This window comes from Zootoca vivipara, chromosome 6, assembly GCF_965207765.1.
Source record: "Zootoca vivipara chromosome 6, rZooViv2.hap1.1, whole genome shotgun sequence".
NCBI classification, from domain to species: domain Eukaryota; kingdom Metazoa; phylum Chordata; class Lepidosauria; order Squamata; family Lacertidae; genus Zootoca; species Zootoca vivipara.
In genome coordinates, this window is record NC_142589.1 from 15,059,253 (window position 1) to 15,071,868 (window position 12,616).

Genomic DNA, 12,616 nt, shown 5'->3' on the forward strand with positions numbered 1-12,616 from the left:
TGTGAGGTAAATTAAGCTGAGAGAGGTCTATACAGTATATGCAAGCTATAATTAGGCTGAGTGAGATGGCCGCCTCAAGCAGCTGATATCGGGTGTCACAGGAGGACAGACAATTGTTACTTTCTTTCCGTATATTTAAAGCACATGGCTTTTCCCAAGAGAATGCTAGGAATTGTAGTCTCCCCCCCACCCCCTTTGCAGAATTACAATTCCCAGCATCCTGGGCAAACTATGGTTCCCATGATTTTTCAGGGGAAGCTGTGCTCTTCAAATGTATGGTGAGAGGGTGACCTCCAGGGCAAAAGTAACTCGGCCAGCCTTGAATACTATGCACGTTGACTCGGGAGGTGGCACGATTTTCCACTGGCAAAATGTGGAAAATTCCACTGCCCCTAACTGTTCACACATGCATGTTAGCTGAAGATCAGTTTTAATGAGAAACGTGTGGTGAATGTGTGAGTAGGGTCACCCAGCGAGGAGGTATTTCAACCCAGGTCTTCATGCTCCTAGTCAGACACTTAGGCCGCATACCATACATTGAAAGCAGATTTCTACAATTCTCAGTGCCCTTAACAAACAAACAGTGCCCATGATTCTTTGAGGGGAGGGTGACGCTTTAATTGTATGGTGACACTGGCTCCCAGGAGTCCTTACCCTTTGTCAACTGTAGTTCAGAAACGACACAGTGCGCAGACAAAACCCGTGGGAACCATTCTCTCTATGGAGGGGAGAAGGCCCCCCTCGGAGGTGGCTCAAAATAGTGAAGTGCCAGAGGCAGATAAACAACCCACCCCCTGGCAGAAGTGTTTTAATCGTTTAATTAATTGGCCGTTTGCTGCCCTTTTAATGCATTATTATCCCTTAATCCTTAGCTAACACCACAGGCACCCTGGTGTAGGTAGTTCTATGGAAACATTTATATACGGAACCCCCACAAAATTGGAATAGGGGAATAAAGTCCTCTTTACTGAGGAGTTGGTGCTCCCTCAGCGTAAAAAGAAGCCAGAAGTTAATACCCTGAAGGATTTGTGTTAACTTTTCATGCTTAAGACCAGGCATCCCCAAACTGTGGCCCTCCAGATGTTTTGGCCTACAACTCCCATGATCCCAAGCTAACAGGACCAGTGGTCGGGGAAGATGGGAATTGTAGTCCAAAACATCTGGAGGGCCGAAATTTGGGGATGTCTGCTTAAGACGAATGCTTAGGACAGGTGTGCAGAACACTGAGCCCTCCAGATGTGGGCTAGTGGTGATGGGAACTGTAGTCCAGCAACATCTGGAAGGCCAAAGGTTCCCCACACCTGGCTTAGAAAACATGGAAGTGGTTCTATAGGGACAGCCCCTTTTACTGGAAGAAGTGTTGTTGTTTTTGCTGGCAAAAGCAGTCTCCCTTGCTCCCCACTTAGGACTGAGTTTAGGGTGGGTCTTTTGCAAATCTGAAGCAGGGTGGTAGTGGTCTTGGTTTTATTGGGGATGTGCATATCTGCCACTCTGTGCCTCCTGGTGGAAGACAAGGGGGTGGGGAGGGAGTTGGGATGAGAGATTTAAAGTGGCAAAGGATTCTTAGATGTGTGATAAAGAGAGATAATCCTCTCCCTGACCCACTGTCAGCTATGTGCTTCTGCCATGTATGAACAATAAAGGGTGGCTTTCGCCTAGTCGTGGTTGAAAAGCGTGTGAATGGGCTTCAGAAATTCCTTTGGCTGATGTCAGATGTTATCAACAAGGACTAGCTGCTTAGGGAAATCTGCGGTCCTAAGCAGCTGTGTCAGGAAATAAAACAGTACTACTTTTAGATGGCACATTGAAGATGGCTTTGTGTTCATAATGAAACAGTTAGAAACAGTTAGGGATGCAGACCCAGGAGTCCTAGTCTTAATTCCAAATTTCTAGGTGCTGGACTATGCTGATTCTCAAAAGTGGCATCATGTCAGAAGCCGGGTTTGATTACTCATGATGAAATAGTTTTTAAAAAAACAAAACAAATGTAAAGGGGTCAGGATTCTTCAAATATACTGTCTTGAATATTTCTTCCACCAGGAGGCAGTGTTTGGTTTGGGGGAGGTCATTGTTCTTTTAACTTGCCCTTTGACCCCTCTAAACCAAGGAAACCCTCCTAACTGTGAACAGAGGACAAATGAGGTACACTAGTTTTCTTTTAAACTGACAAGAGGCCTCAAAGCATGCAGGAGTCCTGATCAAATAACAAAGCCATCACTCATGAGATCTAGCCACATGCCTTGCTGCAAAATTTTGGAAATGTGCATTTCAAAATAAGCTTTTCCTTTACAAATCCAGGAAACACCTTTTTGACATTTGGGTTAGTCGCGTGCTTCCAAATTTTGTTTTACTCTCCCCAAAACCAAAGTGTTCAGGATTTCAGAATTCTGAATATCCTGGCTAAACAGTCTTCTACTTCCCAAAAAAGAAGGAGCAATATTGTGCTGACTGACTAAAAGGAAGAGCAGAAGCGTTTTGGCTGCACTCCAGGAGATTTTTCTTCAGTCAGATAGATTTATCACTCCCTGCCAAATAGTGAACTGTGGAACCTATAATGAAGGGTTGGCAAACACATGCTAGACTTATTTCCATGTTTTGGAGTTCCTGGCATGGTAAGGGGTAAATGATAGCATCTATGCCTTGAAACTTGCATATAGTTGGATGACAGGAGCATGCCTACATAGGGTCGTAATCCAGCATTTGTTTATCCACTAGTTCAAAAGCACTTTCACTACTAAACAGGGGAGTTCTAATGTTGCACACCAGAGGAATCGAACGCAATAACTGTGCCAGTGGAAATGTGTTGCGCAACAAGATTGCACGATCTGTTGTGCAGCAAAGTTACCACCGACTTGCTTAGGCATTCTCGCGCAGCGATGTTCCTCTGGCATAAACGTTTCGTCAGTAGCACAAGTTATAAGCTAAGTAATTTTTAACCGAGTGCTGCATTGGATGCAACCCATGTTCTGCCCGTTCAATCCGTACACTTGGAGATGAAGACCCCCTCACCTACTACGTCCGAGCAGAAGATTTGTAGGTGAGCGAAACACTTAACAAGCTTTGCTTTCTCTCCTTACCTTCTCGATCCAGATCTTGGCACGCCTAGCCCCTGCCTGAGTGTTGAGTGCACTTTCGGGGCTACCTGTGTGGTGAAGAACCAGGAAGCGGTGTGCGAATGCCAGCAAGTGTGCCAGAGCATCTACGACCCGGTCTGTGGCAGTGATGGCCTCACCTATGGCAACCCCTGTGAGCTCGATGCCATGGCTTGCGCCCTCCGGAAGGAGATTAGGGTGAAACACAAGGGCCCTTGTGGTGAGTTTATAACCAGGGAATGGGTTTTTTAGCCTCCAAAGTGGAGGTTTTCATCCTGGTCTGTATGTGTATTGGATTTGAAATAATTTCTACATATGAAATAGTTTTTTATATGTGCAGTTGGTTTTTACTGTTCTTTATATAACTGTTTTTAATATATGTTTTATACATTGTTGTATTTATTTACTTACTTATATACCACTCATCATAAAAAAACAACCAAGGACAGCACCACATATAGCACATTGCAGTAATCCAACTTCAAGGTTAATAATAGTAACAATAATGATGATGATGATACTAATACTAATACAGCCCTACAGTCACTGGCCTAAGGTCACCCACTAAGAATGGATAAAAAATTGATAGTGGTCCTCAGTCTCTGGTGGTGCCTGCTGGTTTCTCAATTTTTCTGCCCCAGGGAGCACAGCTAGTGGCCAGGGATGATTACAATGACCAAATTTATATCCTTTTCATTTCATTTCACTTCACTTTTAATTTGTATACAACCTTCCTCTATAACTATATACAAGGCAGTTTACAAGTTGAAGAAGCAACAACAAACATCACATACCTTGAAGCAATCTGATCTGATACAAAAAAGTCATAATAAAAACATACCGGTAACCTTAAAGTTACCTAGATCTAATTAAGTAATGTTGAATAATCCCATCAGAATAAAATAGGACACAGACGAATTAAAGATCATCAAATAATAATTAAACGGAAATTCACTCTTAACATTGATAATAAATAATTACTAAACTGTAATCAATAAAAATAACAGCAGGTCACAATGCATAAAATACCACAAGTGATAAAACAATTAAAAACAACTCTAATACAGAGGCAGCCTGGAGATGCTCTCAACTTGAAAGACTTGTTGGAAGTCAGTAGTCAATCAAAAAGACAACAGAGACAGTGCTGGCACTGGGAAGAAGAGTTTGGATTTGATATCCCGCTTTATCACTATCCTAAAGAGTCTCAAAGCAGCTAACAATCTCCTTTCCCCTCCTCCCCCACAACAGACACCCTGTGAGGTGGGTGGGGCTGAGAGACTTCAAAGAAGTGTGACTAGCCCAAGGTCACCCAGCAGCTGCATGTGGAGGAGCGGAGATGCGAACCTGGTTCCCCAGATTACGAGTCTACCGCTCTTAACCACTACACCACACTGGCTCTTAACCACTATACCACACTGGGAGCTGGTGGGAGTGGTCTTCCAGCAGCATCAAGAGCGAAACAGGTTTCCCCCATACCTGTTTTAAAAGCTGGGTGAGGGTACCTTCAGTGTCCTTGGCACAGCATGTTGAAAAAATATAGTTAATGATGCTGCTGTCTGCTGCTCTGTTTTTAAATCACTTGATAGGTTTTATTTGACTGCTTGTACTTACTATAATTTTGTTGTATTTTTAAAGTTGTGGTTAATAGTAGTAGTAGTAGTAGTAGTAGTAAGCTGCTACAAGAGCCCGAAGAGACTGATTTGACGGGGTGAAATCCCACCTATTGCCATGCTCCTTATTCATTATCCATTTCTCCCTTAGGTCCTTCCACCCTTGAGAAAAAGAGCCTTGATAGGTTTTTCCCTCCTCAATATAATGCATACAATGTGTGACTGAACTAACCATGCAGTATAAGGAAGAGCTATAACTCAGTGGGGGAAGAGCAATTGGGGGAGAGCTTGATCCTCCAGGTCAGGCTGGGGAAAACTCCTTCTCTGAAACCCCAGAGAGCTGCTGCCACTTGTCGTAGCCAGTACTGAGTTAGATAGGCTAATGGTTTGACTTTGTGTACCGCAGATTCCTTTGCCTTAAGGGAAGGACTGTAGCTCAGTGGCAGACAGTGCTTTTTTAATAGAAAAATACTCACCAGGAAGTTGTTACAGTGAATGCCACACTTTAAACAACAACCAAAAAAAGGTGCCGGTACTCTGTACCCTTGAGTGCCCACTGAAGAGGGAAAAGGCGCTGGTTGTAGGGCAGAAGGCTCCAGGTTCAACCCCTAGTGGCATCTCCAGGTAGAGCCAGGAAAGATAACTGCCTGAGACCTTTGGAGACCTGAGCAGACAGTACCAATCATCTGACTTGGTTACATTCCTACATGGAAAAACCTTCTGAAAGCAATATGCTGAGCTCGTTTGCTGGGGGAAGCATCGGAAGGGGAGCCTTTGTGTCTCAAAACTCTTACCTTTGACAGAAAGACTCTCCTTGGCTTAACTGTTTGTGCCGGTGTCCTCTTGCATTCAGTAACCAAACTGCATTAAATCCTAGGAGAGCAGGAAGCGGTGGGGTGGACAGGTAGGCAGAACAAAGCCCTGCTGCTTTGAGCGGCGGTTACAGAATGGCTTGCTTTTTGGCTGCTAGTCAAAGCAGCTATGGTGACTTAGCAGGCGAGCTGGATGTGCAGGTGAATTTGTATCCCTTGGAAATGTTATTTGCTTCCCACTGATGCCCTAGCAATGGCATGTGATTATGTGCGGTGGAAGCAGGCCGTTTCCCAAGCGTGAACTATCTGTGCGGCAGGGAGATTTGCGGAGGGCGGGGGAGTAGTCCTCATGCCAGAGCATCCATTTGAGTTGTGCCCTTGTACGGTGATGCGCAGCAGCTGACAACACATTGCCAATTCCAAGCTGTAATTAAATTGGCAGGCGACACACAGAGCGCAGGTTAACATGCTGGGCACGGCGCGCTGGGGGCGTGTCCCGCACGAGCCCTCGTGGAAGTGTGCAGGAACTGTGCATGTGAGCACCTCAGCTTTGCATCAGTGTCGCTCTGGCAATAATGAATCTGGGCCAACTTCGGAAGCTACCTAAAGCCAAGGCACTGCGAGGAATTTAGTTTCTCTATAAAGACCATGCTGCCTTGTGGGATATCGCCAGTAGAAGAAAAGGCTTAGGAGCAAGCCCCACACTAATCTGGAGTCCCTAAGACAGTTGCATGGTGCCTTCTATGCCTCCTTCTGGCATCTCCTGCAGCCAAGCTGGTGCCAAACATATTACTCTACTTTCCTTTGGACCTCATCCGTGAGACTGAAAGGGAGGTGTTGTCCTCTTGGCAGCTCAGGAGCTCCATACACCCTGCCCAGACTTGCACCCTGGGGTGATCACTTCAGTGCTGCTAACGCAGCGGTTTCACTTCACCCCCCCGGAAGTGCACTCCATTGTTTCTCGAGTCAGACAGGAGCCAACAGGTTTAAAGGCTCCAACCACCCAAACCCAAATAGCAAAACCACTGAGCGGAGCTCCAGTTAGAGACCTCACAAAGAAACAGCCAGGCGATCCATTCCCCCCTCCCCCCCTTCTTCCTCTTCTTTCTCTGGGCACTAAAAGAAGTACGGTTTGGCGAATGAATTATGAAGATGAACTACTCTTCCCAAACCCCTCTTTCCCCCTTCCCCGCCTGCCCCATGCTGCGAACGCACATTCGCTCGAGGAGATGGGGAGAAGGAGATGGCAGGAGCCGTGAATTATTGGTGTCATGTTGTAAATACATCCGCTCCCAGGAAGGCGAAGCTATTAAAATGAGAGAAAGAAGCCCGCAGGGTTGTAGAGCCAGTTTAGAGAGACACAAAGTGTTCATCACCCTCCGCCATGGATTTAATGGGCCTGGTGTGGACTGCGCTCCGTCCTGAAAGCACTTGCCGGCTGATGCTCTTGAATGGCAGTCAGTGAATGCCTCTCAGTGCCAAGAAGAAGAAGAAGAAGAAGAAGAAGAAGAAGAAGAAGAAGAAGAAGAAGAAGAAGAAGAAGAAGAAGAAGAAGAAGAGGAGGAGGAGGAGGAGGAGGAGGTGGTGTGGGGAGGGGTGCTATAGTGGATAAAATTAGCTTTGCTGGATCAAGGCAATAGTCTTGTCTAGTTCAGCATTCTGCACCCAACCATTATTTTCATTATTTATTTATTTTCAGAATGTATATCCCACTTTTCACCATCTAGGTCTGAAAGAGGCTTGCAATGATAAACAAAAAACTACCATGTACAAAATTCGACACATAAATTAAACCACAAAATTTTAAAGTCTTCAAAATTTTAATCTCAAAAATCAGAAAAAAAAATCTGTTAAAACACCAGAGAAGCATTCATGAAGGTCTCTGCCTTCTGAAATAAAATGATTTTTTAGCCAGGCACTGAAACTTCCACTATCTTGACATCTAGTGGGAGGGAGTTCCACAGTGTTGGGCCCATGGCACTGAAGACACAGCTCCTTGTTGACAGGAGTTATGCCTCTTGTCCATGTGGGTAAGGCAGTTTAGGGTGAACTAGAGCCTGATAATTTATTTATTAGATTTCTACCCTGTCCTTCCTCTCTAAAGGCGCTGAGGGTGTCAAGCAGCAAAGCAGTAAAACAGCACAATTAAAAACAAAAGAAACAAATAATGAAGAATGTGTAAAAAAACATTTCAACACTTGTAAGAGCATCTAAACACACTTTAAAGCCATCACATATCCTAATAATTCAGGGATGCTTTCAGATATTCCTCTGAGTCCTGATGCTTAATAATGTGGGAGGGAGACAAACCTCACCGGGGGGGGGGGGAGAGGCATTCCTCCACAAACAGGGAACTTCCACCTACTTTCCCTGCCCAAAGGAGGCTCCAAGCTGTGGTTCGATTGGCTTGCCCCAATGGGCAATTGCACAGAGAGCTCAAGGTTCTTGGTTCTAGCCTCAGTGTGGCTCCTGACATCTCAGCAGGAAGGGCTATGAAGGGCTTCCCATTCAGACTATAACTTTTCACCGGGGTGGTGACACTCTTGACCCATGACAGTAACACATGGCCTGGTTCCTGAAGCAGACTTCTGGCTCTCGCTAGGCTTACGAGTGACTTACGGCTCAGTCCCGGCAATGTGAAGAGAAGGCGCCTGCCTCAGAATGCATGGCAGGCAAACCATAGCTTCCAGTTCGTGTCCTTGAGGGTTTGGAGGGTGGGGCATCACTCTGTTCTACATATTGCATTCACAGCACCAATCGCCAAAAAACCAGAGTATGCTTGAAGGCACTGCCAATGAGTCTAGCCATTGTGATGATTAATGCATTGGTAACCTCAAGATTTGATTATTGCAGTGAAATCTATGTGGGGCTACCCTTGAGCATGGTCTGGAGACTCCAGCTAGTGCAAAATTCTGTGGCTAGATGGTAGATGGGGACAGACCATTGCCAGCACATAACTCCCATGCTCAAAAGCATGCATTGGTTGCCCGTATGCTACCTGGCCAGCTTCAAGGTTCTTGGATTAATTTACAAGGCCCTTAACAATTTGGGTCCAGGATACCTCAAGGACCACCTAATCCCTTATAACCATGCCTGTTCACTGTGGTATTTGTGGGAATCACAGTTACTGGTACCCCATGTCTCAGATGAATGGCTTAGTCTTGGTGTTGCCCTTGTAGAACTCAGCAGGAAGGAAGAGGATGGGGACAAACCTAGAAATGGTTGGCTCCACCTATCATTGGCATTGGCTCCACCCACTGTTTGGGCTGCCTGTCTCCTGCCCCATCAGCCCCAGTGAACATCAACCATCTAAGAATCATTGATTCTTATAAGGGACTACCAGGGTCATCTAGTCTAACATCCTTCAATGCAGGAATCTTTTGCCCAATGTGGGGCTTGAACTCATGACCCTGAGATTAAGAGTCTTGACTGAGACTATTCCATGGCTAGTGTTGGGTGAGGCTCAAATCAAGCCAAGCTCTCCCTCCACAAGCTAAAATGGCTCCCCTTAATCTGAGCCAACCCAACCCAAACTGATATTTGTCTTTGAAGTAAGCATTAAAAATCCAAGACTTGTCTTTTCCCACTAGGAAATATGGCATCTTTACTCATGACCCATAGGCACTTTCCATGTCCTTGAAACCCTTCCCCAACCCCCATGGTCACTTTTGCAGCTCCCAATCACTTAGGAGGGTGAGTGTGTATGGGAAGATTTGCAAGGTGGGCCAGACAGATTGCAGGGACCTGCTCTAATGACAGAACCACATGTACACCGCCCCAAGAGAGGACCCCGTGAGTACCAGCAACTTGCAAATCTCCACATTTCTCTAGTAGATCTGGAAAGTCCCTTCTACAGCCGCTGATTTGCAGTTGTGCTTTCCTCTTGATATGAGCTTGTGGCTTAATACAGCTTTATAAGTGTGCCCGACCTGGCACTCCCTTCTGCCTCCCCTGTTTAGAAGCTTACAACAACACACAGAGCTCTCGTGACATTTTGTGGCTCTGGCTCTTGGCTTTGACAGATTTAATGGCTGGTTGTCACCCCTCTGTCTCTGAGCACCCCTCTCTTCTCCTTCCTTGGGGGTCAGCCTCCCTCTGTCCCGGCTGCACTGAACTGAGCTGAAGGGTGGGGGTGGGAGATTGTAACAGGATTTTACGACTGCCCTGACACTTCATTAAGACGAAGAAGAAAAAGAGATGCTTGCCTGGCTCTCCCATTACCATATTCCATCCCCAGCCAAGGCAGTACTCAGGGTCAGCTGGAGGCTTTGACAGAGGCTGTTGAAAAGGGGGGGGGGAGGTGCTGCCTCTTGTGGGTACTGAACTGCCGTCTGCTGGTTTTATTGCTGGAACACTAAGCTGAAGAGACCACAACTCAGGTAGAGCACCTGAGAAGGTCCCAGGATCATTCTCTGGCACCCCCAGTTTAAAAAGATCTCAACAGGTGATGAGAAAGATCCTGGGGGATCTTCTACCAGTCAGTCATATGGGCAATTTGCAGTGCCATCTACGTAGGAGTTTCATAGGACGCTCCCTCACATAACCTGAGACTGACCTGTACAGTTTGGGTGACCGTAGTTGCTTCCTCCATTCACCAATGAGTTCCCTCTCCTTTATTTTTAGACCATTGTGGGAAATGTCAGTTTGGTGCCATCTGCGAGGCAGAGACTGGGAGGTGCATTTGCCCCACAGAGTGCGTCCCCTCTGCTCAGCCGGTCTGCGGCACGGACGGAAACACCTACGGAAACGAGTGCGAACTCCACGTGCGGGCCTGCACCCAGCAGACCAACATCGAGGTGGCGGCACAAGGCAACTGCAGTGAGTCCCTGCCTCTCTTTGCTCTAGTTCTTATCGAGGTGATCAGCCTACCCCTGGGTCACAGCACTTGAGACTGCAGGCATGGACTCGCATAATGGAATGCTCCTGCCTTCACAAAAGCCACTGAAAATAAGAACACACCAAAAGCTAGTGTGTCAAGGAAAATGGTTTGCACACAGCCTTCTTCCTGCAGTGCTACTTTCTATGTGCAGGTGTATATTTTGGCGGGTTATTTTTGTTATGGAGGCACATTATATAATAAAATGAAAAATAGTGTTATAACAATAATAACGGTGACAAAATAATAATGATAATCAGTATTGTCTATGTTAACTGGCAGTGGTCCTCCAGAGTTTGGGGCCAGGGACATCCCCAGCCCTATGTGGAGATGCTGGGGATTGAACCTGAGACCTTCTGCATGCAAAGCAGATGCTCTGACACCGATCTGTGTCCCTTCCCCTAATGTGGCAAGAGCCGCTGAGGTCACGCCAGTGAGAACACGGCACTCCTATTTCCTTAAGGGGCAGCGCTGGGTTTGTGCTTCCTCTGGAACAGAGGAACCTCATTTGGGTTTCCCAGATAAAGCGAGCAGCGAACTCTCAGCACTGCCGCCGGGTGATTGGGTACTTGAATATCTACCTCGTCAGCACGAGATAACAAGCAGCTTGATTTCTCAAGGACTTTTGCCTCGCAGAGTTGCAGGCTGGGAAAAAACTCAAGGCAAAGATTTCTTCAGAGATAGTTAAGAGATTTATAAGGGGATCTCTACGTGTAATTGGATTGTTTATGTTTTTTAAAAGTTGCTTTATGGTTTTAATTGCCTTTTGCAAACAGCCTCGGGCGGGGGGGGGTCCTCTCTAGCATCATCAGCATGCCAGAACAATGTTGTTGCTTTTTTTTTTTTACAAGGGAAGCAGAAGGCCCCCGATTCAATCCCTAGCATCTCCCATACAGGGCAGGGAACACCCCCTGTCTGGAAACCTGGGAAGTTGTTGCCAGTCAATGTAGACAATACCAGGCTAGATGGACTAGTGGTGTGACTTACTTTGTATAAAGCAGCTACCCATGTTCCCACGTTTTTAAGCCCAGGACAAGCATCAGCAATGGGCATGTGAACTACAGCAGTTACCCAGTGCTGAAGCCAGCCCTGGGAGTAAGAGGTGGTACAACTCTCCCAGATTAATGTTCGCCTTTCAGGTACCCCTTTTAAACTTCCTGACCATGTGGTGATAAGACTGTGAGATGTAACTAAACAAGCTCTAAGGACATCATAGATGGCAGTGGATTTAACCTCTAAGCTGCTGGGCCAAAGAGAATCCTTTCTCTACTTCCCCACTAGTCCAAAGCACAAAGTTTAGTGGTAGAGCATCTGCTTCGCATTCGTCTGCAGAAGGTTTGGGTTCAAAACCTGACATCTCCATGTTATGTTATGTTCAAGGCTGCAAATGACCCCTAATTTTAACACTGGGGAGATACTGTCCTTCAGTGGAAACAGTGCTCATCTAGATGGGCCAATGGTCTGACACAGTATAACTGAGCTAGCTTCCTGTATTCCCATGTTTGCCCCACAGGAGAATGATACTAATGTCTTAGCATCTAATGCAGCTACTCTTCTTCCTCCTCTCCCCCCCCCCCCCCGGCTTTCCCCACCTCTAGAAACCTGTGGGACTACGACGTGCTCCTTTGGGGCCATATGTGTGGGTGGGCAGTGCATCTGCCCACGCTGCGAGAAGCAACCTCTGGCCCGAGTGTGCGGGAGCAATGGTGTCACCTATGACAATTCATGCGAGCTGCGGGTGGCGGCTTGTCAGCAGAAAAAGGACATTGAGATATCAAGGACGGGCCCTTGCGAGGATGGTAAGTCTTCTCTCCCTCCTCCCAGCAGCAGGGTGGTAAGCAGGAGTGGAGAACTGAATCTGGCTGGTATGGCAGATCCTTAGCTCCCCTACACCTGTGGGCCAACTTTGACATGTGATCAGGGCCCGCCGACCTCTCCAAATTCAAAGGGGCTTTTTGTAACTGCTATATCAGTGGTGATAGTAGGCTCCTTTGAAGTCCCTTTACAGGGGCAGCTTAATGCAGCTGATCCCAGTAGGGCTTGCTATCAGTGCCGATGAGCTGATTGGCACTGACAGCAAGCCCTTCTTGCAAAGGAACAACCAGGAGCTCACTTTAAGCTCCTGCATCTTCCTTTGTAACCACATCCTTTCCTGCTCAGCACCTGACATCACATATGTCATCAGGTAGGCATGGTTTGGGAGAAATGACACCATGGACCAAATTG

General features: G+C 46.6%; 1 protein-coding gene across 1 annotated transcript in view; it reads left to right on the forward strand.

Moving 5' to 3' along the window:
- The window catches only part of AGRN (agrin), a 238,378-nt gene that overhangs the window by 161,528 nt on the left and 64,234 nt on the right, over positions 1 to 12,616 (forward strand). Inside the window, exons 8-10 of the mRNA XM_035118024.3 lie at positions 3,091 to 3,312; positions 10,138 to 10,332; positions 11,989 to 12,189. Of these exons, the coding sequence (XP_034973915.3) occupies positions 3,091 to 3,312; positions 10,138 to 10,332; positions 11,989 to 12,189 (618 nt within the window). The remainder of the gene's footprint in view (positions 1 to 3,090; positions 3,313 to 10,137; positions 10,333 to 11,988; positions 12,190 to 12,616) is intronic.